Source organism: Trachypithecus francoisi, unplaced genomic scaffold, assembly GCF_009764315.1.
Source record: "Trachypithecus francoisi isolate TF-2019V2 unplaced genomic scaffold, Tfra_2.0 Lachesis_group0, whole genome shotgun sequence".
Classification (NCBI taxonomy): Eukaryota; Metazoa; Chordata; class Mammalia; order Primates; family Cercopithecidae; genus Trachypithecus; species Trachypithecus francoisi.
The window spans coordinates 155,899,466-155,922,201 of NW_022681453.1; the positions used below are offsets into that span (position 1 = coordinate 155,899,466).

At 38.4% G+C, this 22,736-nt stretch overlaps 1 protein-coding gene across 8 annotated transcripts in view; it reads right to left on the minus strand.

Annotated features, from left to right (window-relative positions):
• ARMC8 (armadillo repeat containing 8) overlaps positions 1 to 22,736 on the minus strand; it is a 117,487-nt gene that overhangs the window by 87,435 nt on the left and 7,316 nt on the right. For 6 of the 8 annotated variants that reach the window (XM_033212541.1, XM_033212537.1, XM_033212534.1 and 3 more), the window contains one exon: positions 5,971 to 6,047. The exons of the other annotated variants lie outside the window; for them this stretch is intronic. In XM_033212541.1, the coding sequence (XP_033068432.1) occupies positions 5,971 to 6,047 (77 nt within the window). The remainder of the gene's footprint in view (positions 1 to 5,970; positions 6,048 to 22,736) is intronic. 8 annotated transcript variants of the gene reach the window in all.

Below are 22,736 nucleotides of genomic sequence, written 5' to 3' on the forward strand. Positions count from 1 at the left end.
CAGAGGTTGCAGTGAGTTCAGATCACGTTGCTGCACTCCAGCCTGGGTGACAGAGCGAGACTCCATCTCAAAACAAAACAAAACAAACTGATTAAATGTATTAGAAGGAGAAAATTTTTAAATGATTTTTTTGGAATACTTACTTTCAATTATTCTAAAACTTAACCCTTTAACTTAAAAGTTTTCAAAACCCAAAGGCTTCATTTTACGGAATTATAAATTCATTTTATGGGAACTCTTATCTTTAGCTCACCCAAGAAAATGGAACCTGCCTATATTCTACTGAAACCAAAGATACAAAATTTCCTGGAGCTAAGAGAATTAAATAATCATTACCAAAATAAACTCATATCATCAGTACATTAAAATGCTTCAGAAGACACTTTAGAAGTGGATTCTTGGTGGGGGGAAAAAAAAAAAAAAAAAAAAAATCACATGATTCTGCAGGTTCCACAAGTGCCTGACTGAATTCACCAGAGGTCTAGTCAAGCTTTCTAATTCTATTAAACTCTGAAACTACAAACTAGCTACACTGGCTTATATCAACTTTTGCTCTTCAACATAGCAATATCAACAAAGGGCCATGTAGAGATATCTGCTAACCTTTTTTTTTTTTTAAAACAAAACAAAACAAACTGATTAAATGTATTAGAAGGAGAAAATTTTTAAATGATTTTTTTGGAATACTTACTTTCAATTATTCTAAAACTTAACCCTTTAACTTAAAAGTTTTCAAAACCCAAAGGCTTCATTTTACGGAATTATAAATTCATTTTATGGGAACTCTTATCTTTAGCTCACCCAAGAAAATGGAACCTGCCTATATTCTACTGAAACCAAAGATACAAAATTTCCTGGAGCTAAGAGAATTAAATAATCATTACCAAAATAAACTCATATCATCAGTACATTAAAATGCTTCAGAAGACACTTTAGAAGTGGATTCTTGGTGGGGGGAAAAAAAAAAAAAAAAAAAAAATCACATGATTCTGCAGGTTCCACAAGTGCCTGACTGAATTCACCAGAGGTCTAGTCAAGCTTTCTAATTCTATTAAACTCTGAAACTACAAACTAGCTACACTGGCTTATATCAACTTTTGCTCTTCAACATAGCAATATCAACAAAGGGCCATGTAGAGATATCTGCTAACCTTTTTTTTTTTTTAAAACAAAACAAAACAAACTGATTAAATGTATTAGAAGGAGAAAATTTTTAAATGATTTTTTTGGAATACTTACTTTCAATTATTCTAAAACTTAACCCTTTAACTTAAAAGTTTTCAAAACCCAAAGGCTTCATTTTACGGAATTATAAATTCATTTTATGGGAACTCTTATCTTTAGCTCACCCAAGAAAATGGAACCTGCCTATATTCTACTGAAACCAAAGATACAAAATTTCCTGGAGCTAAGAGAATTAAATAATCATTACCAAAATAAACTCATATCATCAGTACATTAAAATGCTTCAGAAGACACTTTAGAAGTGGATTCTTGGTGGGGGGAAAAAAAAAAAAAAAAAAAAATCACATGATTCTGCAGGTTCCACAAGTGCCTGACTGAATTCACCAGAGGTCTAGTCAAGCTTTCTAATTCTATTAAACTCTGAAACTACAAACTAGCTACACTGGCTTATATCAACTTTTGCTCTTCAACATAGCAATATCAACAAAGGGCCATGTAGAGATATCTGCTAACCTTTTTTTTTTTTTAAAACAAAACAAAAACAACTGTGTCACACAGGCTGGAGTGCAGTGGCATAATCTCGGCTCACTGCAACAACCTCCACCTCCTGGGCTCAAGGGATCCTCCTACTTCAGCCTCGCAAGTAGTGGGGACTACAGGCATGTACCACCATGGCCGGCCAATTTTTTAATTTTTATTTTTGTAGAGACGGGTTTCACCATGTTGTCCAAGCTGGAACTGCTGGGTTCAAGTGATCCGCCCACCTTGGCCTCCCCACAGTACTGGGATTACAGGCATGGGCCACCATGCCTGGCCTCTGTTAATCTTTTCACTGAAATTCACAAACATGAAAACCCGATCAAGTGCTCTAATTTTGTTATGTTAAAAAAAAAAAAAACAGTGTTTAAGTAGCTTTCACTCATGATTTACAAAATCATATGAACAGTTCTTCTTCTTCTTCAAGTATGAGATTTTACATGGTGGAACCAATACCATAATAACTTCACCAAAAAAGGTCCTGCAATTTTTTAAGTCACATGCAGATCTCCATATTACAGGAAGCTCAGAATTTGCAATGCAGGGTAGTTTAACTGACATACCTACTCTCTGTTGTAGTTGCAAAGGCTACAGTTTATGACCTACACAGTGACTTTCCTCTTCTTTCAGCTCGTATCTTACTCCTTACTTAATGATCACCTATTCAGTTATGCACATGGAATTTTGCTCTTTTAGAGAAAAGAACCTGATTTTGTATTCAAACCTTTTACACAACAGGACCATTCAAGTTTATGCTAACTATTGTGCTACTATCAGTTATCTCTAGGTAATTCAGCATTCTTCAACAATTGAAAATTAAGCAGTTCTGATGCTTAATGTTATTTTTCAACAAGGCATACTCACTGACTAGGTAAAATGGTCCACTGTGATGTGAGCTATCTACAAAGAAGTTCCCCATATTTTGGGTAGAGCTATAGCTCTAACTCAGCTAGTAGATTAGCTGTAGACTATGATGAAGAATCATTATTCATCTTTAATCTGATTTTGCTTTACCTGCTAGTATGTTATACATGTTCACAATCTTATCTGTCTTCAAGATAGGGTCTCACTGTGTTGCCCAGGCAGGATTTGAACTCCTAGGCTCAAGCAATCTTCCCGACTCAGCCTCCCAAGCAACTGTTACTACACATGCCTTCCACCATGCCTCGTATATGTTCATAACATTTACTGAGAAAAATCAAACTTAATAGAGGCAGAAAAATAAAACTCTAGTTAGCTTGTAGTCAAAGCTACAATTTTTGTCAATTATTTTATGTCCCTTCAATTAAATATTTTGGACTTAATGATATTTCAGCCTCTACCTTTTCCTTCCCTAAAATTAATAGGCTACCTTTGGTTGTTTATACTCTGTGCCCATCTTTCTACCTACCAATTTTGGTCTAGTAATGGTCTCTGTATGATTTGATGATGACTGTGAGGTATATAAAAATCAAAAAATTGGTCAACTCTCTTTTCCTAAATATCATTTTCATTCCCTTTTTCTATACATATTGTATTAAACAAGATTACTTTGGTTGGGCACAGTGGCTCACGTCTGTAATCCCAGTACTTTGGGAGGCCGTGGCAGGTGGATCACCTGAGATCAGGAGTTTGAGACCAGCCTGATCAATATGGAGAAACCTGGTCTCTACTAAAAATACAAAATTAGCCGAGCGTGGTGGTGGGCGCCTGTAATCCCAGCTACTCGGGAGGCTGAGGCAGGACAATCACTTGAACTCTGGAAATGGAGGTTGCAGCGAGCCGAGATCGCGCCATCGCACTCCAGCCTGGGCAACAAGAGTGAAACTCCGCCTCAAAAAAAAAAAAAAAAAAAAATTAAAGACAGATAATGTTGAAAATAATTCACTTTTCATTCTCTTGACCACGTACAATTAATTTTCAGACAGTGACAAAGTTCAAGAAAGAAGTCATGAAGAATAAATATTTCTATCTGGAGAAAACGAAGCTTTATCAAATCACACTACACATATCTCCATAAGATCAGTATTACTCTGAAATAAAGTGAAAAAATATTGGGTGATCTGTCCCCTTCAAACTATAAACAGATTTTAGTATCTTAGTAGCAATCACGTTTACTAGAATGTGTTATCAGTCACATTCTCCTGTCTGAGTCAGGAATTTTAGTCCCCCTCTCTCTTCTACTTTAGTTTGAACTGTCTCCTCTGTTTTTTTCCCCCTTTCTCTTCTTTGAGGAGAATTATCTTTTTTAAGTTGTTTTAAATTGGGGCTAATAACAACTAACCACCTAAGTGCCAACTGATCCACATTGTATCAGACATTGAATTTTATAATTCTGATTTAATTCTCACATGAACCTGGCAATATAGGCAGTGTTACCTTATCTTTACAGATGATAAAATTGAGGCTCAATGAAATTACAAAACTTGTCCAAGCAAACAGCTAGAAAGGGACCATACTAGAAAATGTCGGAATCAGGAATTCAACCCACTGTTGTCCAACTCCAAAGCCCATGCTCTTTCTACTCTACCATTCCTTCACACAAACATTTCTTTATGCCTAGCTGACAGCTAATTAGGTCTCAGACTAGTAGTTTTTCAAAAGACACTAAGGCTATCAAAGTACATTTTAGCTGCTTGGTCATAATTCTATCTTTCCCACTTTTATCGTTTCGTATTTTATCAATTTTTGAAAAACTACAGTGTTCTTTGGTAAGTAAAAAATTTCTCAAAGTGACAACATTCGAATCAGCTACTCCTATCAGATAGAGAATTCTACAAGTCTATCACACAGAATCCTTGATTACTAAACTTAGCTTTCCCCTAAACATGGTAGCAGTGATGTCATCTTTTAATACCATTTATTGAACACTTAATAAGTCTAACACTTTCAACCATTTATTGAGAAATTTTAAGTAATATTTAGAATTATTTATATACAGAGCTATCTGGTTGCATGTGGAGAGTATCTGTCTAAGGAAGAGTGTTAAGTTAAACCTGCCCCCTTGACTAACTTGTGTGTGTAGGTACAACCCAAACTGATTTATTTAATACATGGATTTAATAAACCATTCTTCCTGGTAATAATTAAACTAGTCTAAAAAGGAGTGATTAAATAATTATAAACTCTCCTGCCTAAGGGGACAAAGACAAAGTTAACATAATGAGAACACTAGAAATACCACCGTTTTTTATAAACTGAGAGGCTGTGAAAGTAAACTGTCAAGTATCTCGGGTGGATCCTAACCAGCTTCTCACCTTCCCTTGCAGCTCAATTTGAATAGCCAAGCAGTTTTACAGCACTTTTATCTTACCTCCCTTTATAAATTCACAACTCCAAAGCCTACAATGCCTTTGGGGAGAGAGGCTTTAAGAACTGCAGTCTGAAGAAACTTGTATAAACAAAGCATCCTAGCCTTGCCATGGCTGAGCACAAGTTAAAGTACTATTTGGCTGACAATGCTTATGGGATTAGAGAAAAAGAATGAGGCCTCCCTCACTGGTGCCCTCACCATTACCCAAATGTATCTTGACCCTTTTTTGTGTCTTTCTTCCCACAGACACAGTTCAGGCCTGTGGATCCTTCACATTTCCCAACTCCACGATGAGCCTTAGTCTAGACGTTCCTTCTTAGAACTAATGTGCTAAGAGTATGATAATCTGAAACTCAAATGAAAGGGAATAAATCTGAAACCTTATCCTATTTGCTTCTCTTAATTTTTTAAGAGCATAATTACCTCTGGTATGTGGCTTAAAAATGTTTCCTCTCATTAAACATGAAATTTTGGAGAAAAAAAGGCATTAAGGTTATTAAGAGTTTAAATTTTCTGACAGCTTTCTAAATTCTAAATTTAAAACATCATCAGGAGACTCAATCTTGGTGACAGTTAATGAGTTAACCAAAAACAAAACAAAAAACCCTACTGGTCTATTCTTTCACTGCGTTCCAATTACGAAAGACCATCAATCTTATTCTCCTGCTTTTGTGGATATTAAAGAAGCAAAAGCATTCTCCAAAGAAAACATTTTTTTTAATGTGAAACAAGCATTCTGCAAAAAAATGAAGCTAACCATGTCAGTTAACAACTATTCAAAAGACAATTCTTTACAGTAAAATATTAAACGTCATGAATGTCAAGCAGTCTTTCTAGCAAGAAGCCAAATGAAAGAAAAACGGTATAACCCTGTATTTTCAAAATTAAAATATTTGGCAGATTAAAACATGAAAACAAACAACTTTTTGATAGACTCTTAAATACATACTACTTACATGACACCTTGTAGAACTTTCTGGGGATCAGGGTCAAATAGCCTGTCAACATAGTGGCGACTGCTAGCTGTTACTTCCTAGAAAGTGGGGGGAAAAATTATGACATCTGAAGCCATGCAAATCACAAATTCACAGCATCACCCACAATATCAAGTGACTAGATAATGTAACTTAAGGTAGATGCATTAAAATTTATATTAAAGACTTAGTTTTGTCTCCTTCTGATATGGGATACTTAAGCAGGTGACTTTTCTCTCTCAGGTATCAAAATAATGGGAAACTGTAGTGTTTAGTTCAAGATGTCAAAGATCAATATTTTTCTTCTAAGAATGCCCAATTTCAAAAGTAAGAATGTCCATGGTATACATTTTACTATGTCTTAAAACTAGCAGGAGAGCTTGGAAAATCAACATAATTACAAAGCACATAACTTTTTTCATTCAAAAGAATCATCAGGAAGATATTAAGTATATTTTTGTAAATTTATTAGTCTGAAAAAAAGCTCATGACAAAGATAAACAGTAAGACAGAGAAGAAAGAAGACACCTAGTTCTCACTAAACACATAGCTAGACAGTGGGACCTTTGTGGTGAGCCCTGAAGTTTTGCCAACAGAAGACCTAGGCATATATGTTAGCATATACACTTAGCAGCAAGCTAAGTTTCTTCACTAACCGCTGGGTGTCACATACATATGATTAACAGGAATATTACTTCTGTAATTTAGTACACACTAAAGGACAAAATCTGGCTCTCAGCCAGGGAAGTGAGGACTTCATGAAATAGTCTGTAAGGGGTAGTCTAGGTACAAGAGGAAATCCTTAGACTAACATAGAGGAGCTTCACTGCTGGAGGCAGAAGTAAAAATAAATAAAGGAGTTGTCACACTTTCTGTGAAGGAAAACAATTAAGAATTAGAGTGATCTGTAGGCCACCCAAGCTGTCTCAAGTGAACTGGATAAGGGTGGGTAGAATTAGAAAGAGTACAAAGGGAAGACACTTACCTCCTTTTCATTTGTATTGTGGAGTTTTTCTATTGTGTTATTTCTTGTAATACTTATTTTGGAGGGTCACCTTTTTAATATTTAATTTTTGATGCTTAACATTATTTAAAACAAAGAACCCAAATTTAAGAACCAGAGAAAAAGTTTTGTCCCCTGCTTCTTTTTTCTGATGTCTGCTGAAATATCTTTATATACTCCCCCACTGTTAGCAATAAGTTATTATAGGGAGGAAGAAATAACTTTTCCAATTTACTCAGAACTCCAAATCAGTAAAAGAGTTAATTACCAAGATACAGTGCCAGCTTAAACTTTTGAGCCACCAAAAATAACTCTGGACAACTACACAAACTGTAGTTTTCTGATAATATAGTTAACCAAGTCAACACATACTTTCTTCCCCCCTCCACCGAGAGGCAGTCTTGCTCTGTTGCCCAGGCTAGAGTGCAGCGGCACGATCTTGGCTCACATACAACCTTCACCTCTCGGGTTCAAGCAATTCTCCTGCCTCAGCCTCCTGATTAGCCGGGATTACAGGCATGCGCCACCACACCCGGCTAATTTTTGTATTTTTAGTAGAGATGGGGTTTCACCATGTTGGCCAGGCTGGTCTCGAAGTCCTGACCTCATGATCTGCCCTTCTCGGCCTCCCAAAGTGCTGGGATTACAGGCGTGAGCCACTGTGCCCAGCCAACACATATTTTCATATTCTGAATTTGCTACCAAAATATCCTCAAAGGCAATTCAAATACCTGCCTTTTAAAAAAAAAAAAAAAAAGAGAGAGAGAGAGAGATGCGGTCTTGCCCAGGCTCATCTCAAACTCCTGGGCTCAAGCTCCCATCTCAGCCTCCCAAGTAACTTAACTACAGGTGTGTGCCACTACATCCAGCTCAAATGCTTGCTTTTAGCATGTACTTCATTTATAAAGAACAAACAGTAGAGGCAAAAGTGATGAAAATTCTTGTGCCCACCAGGGTACCATTAAAGCACCTGCTAACAGAATCTGTTTTCCTCAAAATAACAGACTCACAGAGTTAGAAGGACTCTCAACAATAATCTGCCCAATCCCTCAGTTTACAAATGGGGCATCTCATGATCTTTACTCATTTGTCAGATCATCAAATGTATAGTAAGGACACAAATAACTGTACAAACATATCAAGAAACAATATATGAAGAGCAAAAGCTAGAGGAGAACTGAAAAAAGCACTACTATAATATGAACAGGTAAGTTTTGCCACTCCATTTGAGTATATGTTTTCCTGGCTTTCTGACATAGTAAAAGTTCTAAGTATCTCAGACCCTCCTATCCAGAGACTGATTTTGATTTTACTGTTCTCTCTACCTTTACTCTCTATAGCTCTACATCTCTTACCTCTCAATGATGTGTATCTTAACATAAATTTCCCCCATTAATAGCAATTCTTTTGCTGCTGTGCCTGGTTCGTTCAATATAACATGCACCGAGGAAACCATTAAAAATAAAGGAAACCATTAAAAATAAATTTATCTTTAATAAAGAAAAATTTAGTAAAGCACAGTCCCTGTTCTCAAGAACTCATATTCTCTTGTTACTATGCTTAAATGATGATTTTCCTATAAGGATATAAGAATTATAGTATACACGACACAAAAGCGGCACTGGGGAGGACGTCTGTAAACCAGGGGAATCAGGGAAGGCTTCTTTCAAGAACTGGCTTTGGAAAATGAGGAAGAGTGTACCAGGATGGACAAGGAAAGAAAGAATCAATGTCACAATTATTGCCATAGGGCATGCGAAGCCAACACAAGAAAACAATCAGCAAGTATACTAGTTGCTGGCACTGAAAAGAACAGAGGATACAGAGGCAACCACAGGATGTAAAACACAAAAAGCTAACCACTAGGTGGCCCGTAATTGGATATTCACATTGCCTTTTGGTCAAAGTTACATGCTAGATGCCAAAGAAGGTGTAAGAGGACATTAAGGCAGAGCTTCGCATTTAAGAAGCTTAATATCTGAAAGGGTTGTCATGTATACACAAAAATAATCATATAAGTTGCTCAGACAGCAAGGAAGCTAAAGGGATATGATCACTTATTCAACCTTATCTTACTCTACGCTTTTGTCTAACATATTCATTTATCTGTATAGGACAATTCTGATATTTCACTGCTTTCCCTTGTAGATCAGGTCACCTCTCCCCTCCCAGTCCTCTTCTCTCTTCTTTCAGAAGGCAGCCTAGAAATCCAAGAGGCAGGGAGAGAAGGCAATTTGTACAGATATTAAATGGGTTGGTAAGAGAAAGAACATCTAAAAAGGTGACATTTGAGTGAAGTCCTGAAGAAGGTGAAGGAGCAGACTGTGCACCCATCTAGGGGTAGAGCTTCAAGGCAAAAAGAACAGCAAATTCAAATGCCCTAAAATGAGAAGTATCTGCCATAATCAAAGAATACGAGGCCATTATAGCTGGAGCAGAATGAGCAAAGGAGAGAGCAGCAGGAGATGAGGCAGAGAACAGGGGCCAGATGGTAAAGAGCTGTACTGTCCAGTAAGCCAGCCTCTAGCCTCATATGGCATTTGAAATTTGAAATATGGCTAGGAAGTGAATTTTGTTTATATTTTAAACTTTAATTAAAATTAAGAAACCAATACTGGATTCAGTTATTTTAAAACTTTTAAGAATGATTTGGAACTACTTGGGTATATGAGTCTACATTTTCAACTATAAACTTTATGACACCTAAATATGAATCCAGTATTTCCAATAAAAATTTAGCATCCAAATTGCATAAACTACACATCAGATGTTGAAGACTTGCTATTTTTGAAACAAATTTCATTAATAACTTATTACACAGATATGTTAAAATAATATTTTGCTTTGCTGGTTTAAATAACATTAAAATCAACTTCACTTGTTTCCTTTTTACTTTAGATAGCTTCGCTGCTAGAAAATTTTAAATTACATATGTGGCTTGCATTTTTCTATTGGATAGCACTGGTATAGAACTTTGTTGGTCATCGTTAGGATTTTGGTCCTATTTTATGGTCCAAGTTGGGAAGCCACTAGAAGGTTTAGGGAAATAGACACATGATCTGTCTTATGTGTGTACTTATCTTATGTTTTGTTTGTTTTATTTTTAGTAGAGATAAGGTCTCAACTTTGTTACCCAGGCTGATATCAAATTCCTGACCTCAAGCGATCCTCCCACCTCAGCCTCCCAAAATGCTGGGATTACAGGCATGAGCCACAATGCCTGGCCCTGACTTATGTTTTTAAAGAATCACTCTGGTTGCAATTTAGGAACAGACACGTGTGGAGAAGGGGAAGGGATATAAGACAAAAGTAGGGAGACTAGAAAGGAGGTTATTTCCATCATCAGAAATGCTATTATTTCACAGATGATCGTAGCATGGACTAGACCAAACACTGTGAAAGATGTATTCAGATTCCAGATAAGTGCTGAAGTTATAAAATGGATAAGCTGTTAGACTCGATGTAGGGTATAAGAGAAGAAAGGAGGCAAGGGTAACACTTATTTCCCAGAGCACATAAAAAGACTGAGTTGCCGCCGGGTGTGGTGGCTCATGCCTGTAATCCCAGCACTTTAGGAGGCCGAGGCGGGCAGATCAAGAGGTCAGGAGATCAAGACCAGCCTGGCCAAGATGGTGAAACTCCATCTCTACCAAAAAAAGACAAAAATTAGCCAGGCATGGTGGCGCATACCTGTAGTCCCGGCTACTCGGAAGGCTGAAGCAGGAGAATCACTGGAACTCAGGAGGTGGAGGTTGCAGTGGGCCAAGATCATGCCACTGCACTCCAGCCTGGGTGACAGAGTGAGACTTCATCTCAAAAAAAAAAAAAAAAAAAAAAAAAGAGAGACTGAGTTGCCAGTTAATGAAACGAGGAAGACTGTAGGAGGTTTGGATTTGAGTGGGAAGATCAAAAGTTCAGTTGTGGACATGTTAGGATTGAGAATCATATTAGACACCCAAGTAAAGATGTCAAGTTGGCAGTGGATATGTAAGCCTAGAGTTTAGGAAAAAGTTATGGGCTAGATGTGTAAATCAGAAGTTGTCGGCATATAATGAAATTAATTAACTAAGGGAGTGATCCTGGATACCACAAGACCTGAAGACTCTGCTCCGGAGTAGTCAAACAAGCAGCCAGTATAGAGTGAAGAAATCCAGGATGTCAAATCAAGGGGATATTTCAAAAGCAGACTAATCAACTATGTCAAATCCTAGTGATGTGTAGCTAAGATGATAATTAAGATCTAACCTTTCAATTTAGGAACATGGAGGTGTTCACTGATCTTGACAACAGCAGTACAGTGGGGCCAAAGACTGCATGGAGAGGGTTTATAAGAGAATGGGAAAAGAAGAACCAGAAAAATTAAGTACAGTGAAAAGCCTTCTTTCAAGCCTTCTTTCAAGGCTTTTCACTGTAAAGGGGAGCAAAGAAATATAGTAGCTAGATGGAGAAGCAGATTCAGGAGAGAGTCTATTTTTTTAAGACAGAATAAATTAGAGCATGCTTATTCATTGATGAAAATGTTTTAATAGAGAAGAAAATTTGATGCTGCATGAGGAGGGGGAGAACTGTAAAAATGTTCATGAATAACTGAGGGAGAATGGGATTTACCGGTCAAGTAGAGCATTTGTAAGTACAATAACAAGAGGGAATTATACAGCCAGGTGTAGTGGCGGGTGACTGTAATCCCAGCTACTCAGGAGGCTGAGGCACAAGAATCACTTGAACCAAAAAGGCGGAGGTTGCAATGAGCCAAGATCATGCCACTGCACTCCAGCCTGGGTGGATATGGTGGTGAGAGTTTGTGAAAGTTCTCTTCAGATGACTTCTATTTTTGGAAAGTAAAAATAGAGGAAGAAATATGAGTGGTTTGAAGAAAGAGGAGAAGGAATAAGACACTGAATGGGCCAGGAAAATGTACCAGGACTGCCAGAGAGCAATAAGGGGCTTACTGAGGCTTGTGATTATAAATTTGACAGGAAACCCATCAGCATGGCTGTTTTTCTCCAGCTACAATTAAATGCACAGAAGCAGCCACGAATAAGAGAGCTGGGGAGACGTTTGAAGTAAATTTATTCAGGAAAACAAAAACAGCAACAGGTAATGAGTTGTACTCCATTGTGGAAAAGTATTATGTGGAAGCAGTTTTCCTTTTATTAAGGTGACTATCTGTGATAGGCCCCAATGATCTCCACCTCCTGATATTCACGCCCTCATGCAATCCCTCGCCTTGAGTGAGGACTGGATCTAGTAAGTAGGTTCTAGCAAATGCAGTGCAGCAGAGGTAACAAGATGCCATTTCAGAAACTTCCAAGTTCTCCCTGCCCCCTCCCTTTTTCTCTAACAGAAACTAGTTGTCAGGCTGTGGAGTTGCCCTGTGGAGAGGCCCACATGGCATGGAACTAAAACCTGCCAACAACCACATGAGTGAGCTTAAAACTGAATTCTCTCTGAACTGAGCCTTCAGATGACACTGTGACTCCTGCTGACACCCTGACTGCAATCACATAAGAGATCTTGGGCCACAGGCACCAACTAGGCCACACTTGTATTACTAACCTACAGAAACTAAGATAATAAATGTTTTAAGCAGCTAAGTTTTGGGGCAATTTGTTACACAGCAATAGATAACTTATAGGCCTTTAAATTTATCATCCAAATCAGGATAATTTTAAGAGTGAAAGAGGGCATCATTAATAACTGTCACAGAATAAGACACATAAAATAAGATTGTTGGAGACAAATTCAGCTGTATAATCCCACCTTTTGTTTGTCTTTAATAGTGCAAAAGACGGGCATGGTGGCTCACGCCTGTAATCCCAGCACTTTGGGAGGCCGAGACGAGCCGACCATGAGGTCAGGAGATCGAGACCATCCTGGCTAATACAGTGAAACCCAGTCTCTACTAAGAATACAAAAATTGGCCGGGCACTGTGGCAGGCGCCTATAGGCCCAGTTATTGGACGGAGACTATAGGCAGCAGAATGGCGTGAACCTGGGACGCGGAGCTTGCAGTGAGCCGAGATTGCGCCACTGTACTCCAGCCTGGGTGACAGAGCGAGACTCCGTCTCAAAAAAATAAAATAAAATAAAATTGCAAAAGAAAAGTGGAAAAACTTATAGATAGCTCAGGAAACTAGTCAGATGTCCTAAAAAGGCAAACTAGAACAGGTTCTGATTGTCCCTCTGAATAAACTACCCATGACTACAGTGAATTTAAACCATTGCCTTTTGAAAAAAATTTATTCAGGAAGGGTTTAAACCCCAGACTCGTCATGAATAGGATTTAACTCAAAAAATAGGAAAAATAAGTGTTCAACTCAAGTTTTAGGGTAAAACTATTAGTTTATTAGACAATGAAGAATAAAAATTTGAAGACTAATAGGAAAATACCAAACTTATTTCAATAAAGTCTTGCTCTGTGTATATTTTATTAAAATATAGTGTTCTTTACTTCTAACATCCTCAGACATCATGTAATAGAAAGAATAAATAAGTTGGCATTTGAAGACTGAGGTATGAGTTTTAGTTTTGCCACTCACTAGCTATGCAGCTTTGGAAAAAGGTAAAATTTGAGACTGCTTCTTCAATTATAAAATGGCGATGTTATCACATGTCTCAGAGTGTGCCTCAAATGAGGTATCACACAGAAAACCCCTTGTAAACTGTAAACGTATCCTGAAATACCGATTTTCAGGGTAATTCTATTTCTGTACAAAGAGGGTAATTTGCTCTGACAAGTGTACTAATAGTCCTCTTAGTTATTCACATTCATGGTTAAAGCTAAATTATTCAAAGATACCCATCCTCAACTGATAGCAGCTTACTCTCAAACTAAGCTAAATACTTAGCAAAAACCAAAGATACTTGTTTAGTATGTTCTAGTTCATTTTCATATCTACTTATTCATTTAATTCATTTGCTGTTTAGAAATTAAAATAGCATTACAATTCCCAAGGAGGTATTCTGACCCTAGACAAAATAAATGTTTAAACCAGTGGTTGCTAATCAAAAGTTAATATGTCAATTAACCCACAAACTACTAGGAACTTCAAGATAAACTGTTCATAATTCGGCATGGTGAGAGAAAATCCTGGTTTGGGAAGAGATGAAAGAAACAAACACAAAAATAGGATGTTTGAACTCTACAAAAATTTGATTTTAAATGAAACTCGAATTGTATCATTAATTTACCAGGAATTATGCCATGTTCTGATTGTAAATGGAGTTCCTTACCCTCAGGGTTTTGTAGTACAGAAAGGAAACACCATGTAAACAAGCAAGTTACAAGTATAACCACACAAAAGTGATTTAGTGTAATCATAAAAGTAAACACAATGTAAAAAGAAAATTGAAGATATCGTTGAAGTTAGGGACAAGATGGAAAATAATCTCTGAGAAGTAAGGATGAGTAATCTGAAAGACTAATATTAATCTGCCAGGTGAAAAAGGGAGGGGGGAGGTCGGGCGCAGTGGCTCACGCCTGTAATCCCAGCACTTTGGGAAACTGAGGCCAGGGCCGATAGTGAGGTCAGGAGTTCAAGACCAACCTGACCAATACAGCGAAACACTGTCTCTACTAAAAATACAAAAATTAGCTGGGTGTGGTGGCGTGTGTCTGTAATGCCAGCTACTTGGGAGGCTGAGGCAGAAGAATCGCTTGAACCCAGGAGGCGGAGGTTGCAGTGAGCCAAGAGTGCGCCACTGCACTCCAGCCTGGCGACAGAGCAAGACTTGGTCTTAGGAAAAAAAAAAAGGAGTGGGAAAAGACAAGGACTCTAGGTAGAGAGCACAACACATTCAAGAGCTCTAAAGCAAAAAGGTATTTGAGATAATGTAATTTAGTATTATGATGATATAGTATACAGTTGAGAACACAAAATAATGCTGAAGTATATTTTTTAACTGAGTTGGTCAACAAATATTAAACAGCTATGCAGGTACTATTCTAGGCAACTAACATTAAAAAAAAAAAAGCCGGGCATGGCTCATGCCTGTAATCCCAGCACTTTGGTAGGCTGAGGTGGGTGGATTACCTGAGGTCAGGAGTTCAAGACCAGCCTGGCCAACATGATGAAACCCAGTCTCTACTAAAAATACAAAAATTAGCTGGGTGTGGTGGCGTGTGTCTGTAATGCCAGCTACTTGGGAGGCTGAGGCAGAAGAATCGCTTGAACCCAGGAGGCGGAGGTTGCAGTGAGCCAAGAGTGCGCCACTGCACTCCAGCCTGGCGACAGAGCAAGACTTGGTCTTAGGAAAAAAAAAAAGGAGTGGGAAAAGACAAGGACTCTAGGTAGAGAGCACAACACATTCAAGAGCTCTAAAGCAAAAAGGTATTTGAGATAATGTAATTTAGTATTATGATGATATAGTATACAGTTGAGAACACAAAATAATGCTGAAGTATATTTTTTAACTGAGTTGGTCAACAAATATTTAAACAGCTATGCAGGTACTATTCTAGGCAACTAACATTAAAAAAAAAAAAGCCGGGCATGGCTCATGCCTGTAATCCCAGCACTTTGGTAGGCTGAGGTGGGTGGATTACCTGAGGTCAGGAGTTCAAGACCAGCCTGGCCAACATGATGAAACCCAGTCTCTACTAAAAATACAAAATTAGCTGGGCATGGTGGTATGCACCTATAATCCCAGCTACTGGGGAAGCTGAGGCAGGAGAACCGTTTGAACCCAGGAGGTGGAGGCTACAGTGAGCCGAGATCACGCCACTGCACTTCAGCCTAGGTAACAGCAGGAGACTCCATCTCAAAAAATAAATAAATAAATAAAAGCCCACTGAAGAGTGTACATTTCAACAAAGGGAGAAAGAGAAAAAGCAATAAACATAATAAATAAGTGATATCATATATTAAGGGCTAGATACAGCACGGAAAAAATGTTTAACAGCACATTTTGTTTCCAAGTCCTTATACTACACACTCACACAGTGGAGGGGAGGTGGAAGTGGAGGTGAGAAAGGGAAGAGTGTATGCTAAGACACACACATCACTCAGAAAGCCCCATGCTCTCAGCAGTTCTAATCAGGATCCATTTTGTAAGTCTGAAACATGATTTTGGCTGTCACAATGACAGCAAATGCTACTGATATACAGTGGGCAAAGACTAAAGATGCTAGATGTGCTGGGACAACAGGCATGCATACCCCAACTTTCCACTGTCCAGTCATGTAGGCAAAAAACCTAGAATTGAATTCCATTTTACATATAAACACAAAAGTATGTTTTGTACCATTTTAATGTACAATCGATTTTCCAAGAATGTAATTCATGTGAATAAAGAAAAGGTGGTATTTTGTCCTGGTAGGAATTTTACCAAAAGTCATTCATTTCAGAAAGTCACACAAAAACATCATTTATTGTATTTAAGTAAACATTATAACACATCTATATCATTCTGCAGTGTAACTGTACATTCACAACAAAACTATGTATATTTACGAATATACTGTTACTTTATTACTTCTGGTATAGTAGGACCTGAGTATTTACGGGTTTAATAATATTATAAATTAGCTTCATGTCTTTCTCCTTTATTACAGTTGGGGCATTATGTCAACTTTTTAAAAGTTACATGTGAGTACAGTTAACTTATCTATGAATGCCACTTCAAGATAGTCAAAAAAGTGCCACAAAATATCTATTACAAGTAGAGTGTGTGAGTCTGATAGGGTTAGGAAACCACAAACTGAAACAACTCAACCTTCTGGTCAACTGGGAGCCCCAGAACCTCTCTCTATCCCTAAAACAATGTGAAACCAAAATTTGATTTTCTGATACCTCCAAAACCCTCAGTTCAAAAAATACTTCCTTCTGTCACTGTGACAATTTACTAAATGCCAAATAAGTAAACTGCTCAGATCAATCACAAATTCTCAATTTTTCATTTTAAAGCCCAGTGACACTTGTCCCTAGAGAGATTAGAACTGCCACAATCCAGAATATCAGACACCAGTACTTTAAAAGCAGTATTTTACTAAATTGTGCTTCAATTTCAAACAACATGACTTCCCCTTTGTTCTAGATGCGTTCCCATGAAACCATGAAAGACATAAAACATTAAATACAACTGTCTAACTGCTGCCTGAAGAGTTCTGGTGATGTGTACTATTTCACTGCCAAAGTTAATTTCACTATTAGACAAAACTAATTGTTAGGCAATTCTTCCCTAATCTTGAGGGGAAAAAATCTGCCTCTACTTGGAACAAAAAAGGGTAACACTATCAACAAAGACATACCTTTGACTTGCAAACAGCTATCGTGTCCTTCTTAGGTATTCCAAAATTCCTGCATTCCAATTTCTCTCCAAAAGGAGAAAAAAAAGTAGAAGAAAATACCCAAATACTACTCAAAACCCAAGATTTTGATGTAGACTTTTTTGGTTTTATTTTGTTTTGCTCTTTGTATTCTGGCAAACTTCTAGCCCCATTAGAACTTGATGAGATTTAAAACATTCAATTCCTTTTAAAGACCCCTCGTGTACTATTTTTGTAACCAACTTTATCCTTACTCATTATTTGCTATGTCAAGTTTCACTGCATCCTCCCTCCCAAGATTAATCAAAGCTCTGCATTTCTGTAGCCTCTAGTAACTTTGGCAAGTTTCTAAAATGTTATTTCACAGTGTATCTGGGCCTCATTAGTGTAGAATGTAACATACTATGGCAACTGAGATTCCTAGAATGGAATCTACTTTAATTTCACAAACACAATCATAAAAACACTAAAATATATAATTTTTAAATTTAATATACTTGTATAGCATAAGAGGTAAGCCTGAATTCTCAGTAAAGACCAAAAAACAGACTTCACATGTTAATTTATTAAAAATAAACAGTAAATTAATCACTGCTTATCAAATTTGAAAATAAAACTCTAAAATATAAGGCTATGTGGTCGGGCACAATGGCTCACGCCTGTAATCCCAGCACTTTGGGAAGCCGAAGCAGGCAGATCACAAGGTCAGGAGACGCAGATAGCCCTGGCTAACACGGTGAAACCCCGTCTCTACTAAAAATACAAAAAATAAGCCGGTTGTGGTGGCGGGAGCCTGTAGTCCCAGCTACTTGAGAGGCTGAGGCAGGAGAATAGTTTGAACCTGGGAGGCAGAGGTTGCAGTGAGCTGAGATCATGCCACTGCACTCTAGCCTGGGTGACAAGAGCGAGAATCTGTCTCAAAATAATAATATTAATAATAATAATAATAAAGAATATACAATACAAGGCTATACACACAATTTTTTTTTTAAGAAGTGCGAGTTTGGAGATCTGACTCTGATACTTTATATTACAGTTGGCAACCCGGCCACTCCAGTTTTCAGTTTTCCTCAATAAAAAATGACAAGAATGAACTAAAGATTATCTGTAGGTTTCTTCCAAGAAAAGATTCCATGATTTTATACTCGAACCAAGAGGGATTTTCTTTTTTCATAACAGAAAAGCCAGGGCACAGTTAGACTAAAAGGGATATGAAGAGCAGCCTTTACTTTTTCTGGAGTTTTTTTTGCTTGTTTGGCTTTTGCCCCCCAGAGACAGGGTTTTGCTATGCTGCACAGGCTGGTCTCAAACCTCAAACTCACAGACTCAAGTAATCCTCCAGCTTCAGCCTACTGAGGAGCTGGGACTACAGGTGTATGGCACCACATCTGGCTCTGTAGTGAGTTTTTAATGTGATAATGCATTATCATTGCCCTTGTAAACTATTAAACATTGCCATAAAATGACTGATGGTCACAAGAGTGAAAGTAATTTTGCACTCATGCTTCTAATCAAGTACTATGATGTTTACCCTTTTAAAGTATGGTACAAATCATAAAGAGCTATCTGAGTCTAGAAGATCTTTAATGTTTCTTCTCACTATTAAATTCAATTTACTTACTCTTCACTGTAGATGAGAATGCCTAAACTGAGGGTCAGTAAAAGATATTTCTGGATAGAGTAAATGAGCTAAGAACCCATGGTGTGAGATAGCATAATCTGAAAGTCCAAGGGAGCAAGAACTATCTCTGGAAAGCACATGCAAAGTTACAAAAATGATGAGGAGTTTTACAAAGACTGAGATATTCTCTGGATTGGTTGAGGTTCATTTATATGCCTCCCAAGGTGATAAGATGGCCCAAGAAGTCCACTAGGATGTATTTAAATGACAGCTTCTCAATCGTGACATAACAAAGTGAGGCTATTCAGATATGGGTGAGGTGTTATCCTGGCCCATAAGAATAGTTGAAATTATTATTCAAAATTGCTGTCACGTAATTACTTGGAGATCCTGGGTACCATCTTTCACAGCATACCTTCGAAGTAGTATTGTCCAGACAGGCCAGATGCCTTCCTGATAAAAAGGGCTTTATTTGCTTCAGATTCTTAGAGGCAGTAATTGCCTTGCCTTGGAGCTATCCATGGTGCTTGCCTCAGACTCAGCCCATCACTTGCAGCAGCTGGTGCATTCGCTTTCCTATTACAGGGCTGCTCAAGATGTATCTGACTGGTCACCCACATTGTGGCCTGTGACAATCATGGCAATATCACAGGCCACCCCGAATCTGTCTCTTTCACTTTGCCTGTGCCCAGACCCACAATCACCTTACTTTGTAGTTTGCTTGGATATCCAGATAGCCCAGCTTTGCATCCCAGGCCTGCTACACAAAGCCCTTTCTGTGGACAAAGTACACCTTCTAGGAGATTACTGGCATACTCTGGGTAAAAAATTACAGCTCCTCGGAAATAATTCTCACATATAATAGCTCATGAGTTTTAATACCTTATTGCTACAATATTTACCCTTCCAAAATGATTTCAAATGATTTTTAATTTTGCTTTTTTTTTTTTTTGAGATGGAGTTTCACTCTTGTTGCCCAAGCTGGAGTGCAATGGTGCGATCTCATCTCACTGCAATCTCCGCCTCCTGGGTTCAAGCAAGTCTCCTGCCTCAGCCTCCCAAGTAGCTGGGATTACAGGCGCGTGCCACCACACCTGCTAATTTTTTGTATTTTTAGTAGAAACAGTGTTTCACCATGTTAGTCAGACTAGTCTTGAACTCCTGACCTCAGGTGATCTACCTGCCTCGGTCTCCCAAAGTGCTGGGATTACAGGCGTGAGCCACCGCACCTGGCTTTTGCTATGTTTTCTTGACTCACACTGGGACAAGTAAAGAAGTTAATTCTGGAGTGACTTGTGGGTTTCAGTGAATCCAGCAACCTCTAGAACTTATGCAACTATTTAGGCATATGTATGGTCTCCTGGGAAAGCAGGTGTTGAGATTCTCATCCTTAAACAGCTAAGAACCCGAGATCAATACAATGATGATGCCAAAATAATGATCACTACCCCAGATTTAGGCACTCAACCTTTATATCCAACTGACTACAAATTTGGCATGTCCAAAATGAAACTCATTTTCCTACTTACTACCGTAACATATTCCTCTCCTAATTCTCACCATCTCAGAAGATGATACCACCTGGCCAAAAAGGCATAAATCCTGTGAATCATGCTTGATTATAATGATCATCATGACTCTTTCCTTTTCCTTAGTCTCCCTTATCCCATCAATCACCATTAGCTTTCTGAAAGCCTAAGAAATTCTTAAAAACACCCCTAAGGCAAAAGAAGCATGTGTTCAACAACCACTTTCCAGGTGGTAAAGACCTCCCAATATTAATAGATCTTATAGGCTGAAAACTTCCCATTGGACCACAACTTTTTTTTTTTTTTTTTTTGAGACGGAGTCTCGTTCTGTCGCCCAGGCTGGAGCACAGTGGCTGGATCTCAGCTCACTGCAAGCTCCGCCTCCCAGGTTCACGCCATTCTCCTGCCTCAGCCTCCGGAGTAGCTGGGACTACAGGCGCCCGCCACCTTACCTGGCTAGTTTTTTGTATTTTTTAGTAGAGACGGGTTTCACCGTGTTAGCCAGGATGGTCTCGATCTCCTCGTGATCCACCCGTCTTGGCCTCCCAAAGTGCTGGGATTACAGGCTTGAGCCACCACGCCCGGCCAACTTTTTATTTTTAATATAAAGCCTAACATGTTTCATCATTCCTCCTTCCTCTAATACCTACATTATCAATATGCTAGAGAATGTAACTCTTCATTCTTCTGAAATTATGGAATGTGTCAAAACAGTTTTTCTTCAACAAAACAAGTGGCAGGAGTGGGGGGCTATTTCTGTAAAACTACTCTTATTTGGAATACCTTTAATTTCTATCTCAACAGTCCCAGGGATCACAGCACTACTGTCCAGTGAAGGCAGCTGCTCTCCAATTTCCAGAGAATAACGGGAGCTTTGTTTTTTTCATGTAATACCGTATCTTTACCCAGAAGTCAATAGGACAGATGGTACTGCAAAAACAAATGCCAAATCAGAATTGAAAAACATACAAGTCAGAATCACTGACATTCCTGTCTGCTGACAGTATTTTAAAATTTAGTGAGAATAGGAGGTGATAAGAAGGCTAGGTCTCAAAAGTAAAATCTGAAGACCCTACATAAATGTGTTTGATTCTTTACAGAGTTTAAAAGACTTTCTGAACATGCACTATCTGAATTTAGATGGCAGTCTTTCCTCAAATACACAGCAAGATGTCCAGAAACATACAATGAGCACCTCTCATTTTTCACACACTGCCACTAAAGATTAGAAAGTTCACATTGATTCATTGATGAATTTATTTTTATTTTTTTGAGAAAGTTTTGCTCTTTCTGGAGTGCAATGGCGCGATCTCGACTCACTGCAACCTCCACCTCCCAGTTGGTTTCAAGTGACTATCCTGCCTCAGCCTCCGGCGTAGCTAGATTACAGGCGCCTGTCACCATGTTTTTAGTAGAGACAGGGTTTCACCATGTTGGTCAGGCTGGTCTCGAACTCCTGATCTCAGGTGATCCGCCTGCCTAAGCCTCCCAAAGTGCTGGGATTACAGGCGTGAGCCACTGTTCCTGGCAATTCATTGATGAATTTATTTTAGGACCACCTACTGACATACCCTGTGCTTATTAATGCTTTGTAAACTAATGGCAAACTTTAAAATGTGCTGTACAGATTTTATTTTGCATTTATTACTAAAAACCTAGGGAGGCCAAATTTTTGTTTACAGGATAGTAGGTTCAACTTCACAGCAATTTTTTTTCCTAATTATTGCCAGTTATTGATGTAAGAGAATAAATCATTAAGTAGCTATAGGCAAGGCCAACAATATGCTTATAATTGTAAAGAACAGAACAAAATGAAGGAATATCCAGACTTGGAATACCCTATATAGTTCTAACAGCTGCTTGTCAAAAAAAAAAAAACATACTGGTGGCTGGGCGCGGTGGCTCACACCTGTAATCCCAGCACTTTGGGAGGCCGAGGCAAGCAGATCGTGAGGTCAGGAGATCAAGAACATCCTGGTTAACACCGTAAAACCCCTTCTCTACTAAAAATACAAAAAAATCAGCCGGGTGTGGTGGCGGGCGCCTGTAGTCCCATCTACTCAGGAGGCTGAGGCAGGAGAATGGTGTGAACTTGGGAGGCGGAGGTTGCAGTGAGCCAAAATCACACCACTGCACTCCAGCCTGGGCTACAGAGCGAGACTGTCTCCAAAAAAAAAAAAAAAAAAAGACATAATAGCACTGGGAAAGGATTGTAAAGAAGACAAAAAGTCAACAAGTGCCTCAGCTGTTTATAATAGACTACAAAACGATTCAAAGACAATTTGTTGCCTTACCTCTCTACTATTACAAAATGACCAAAATTAAAAG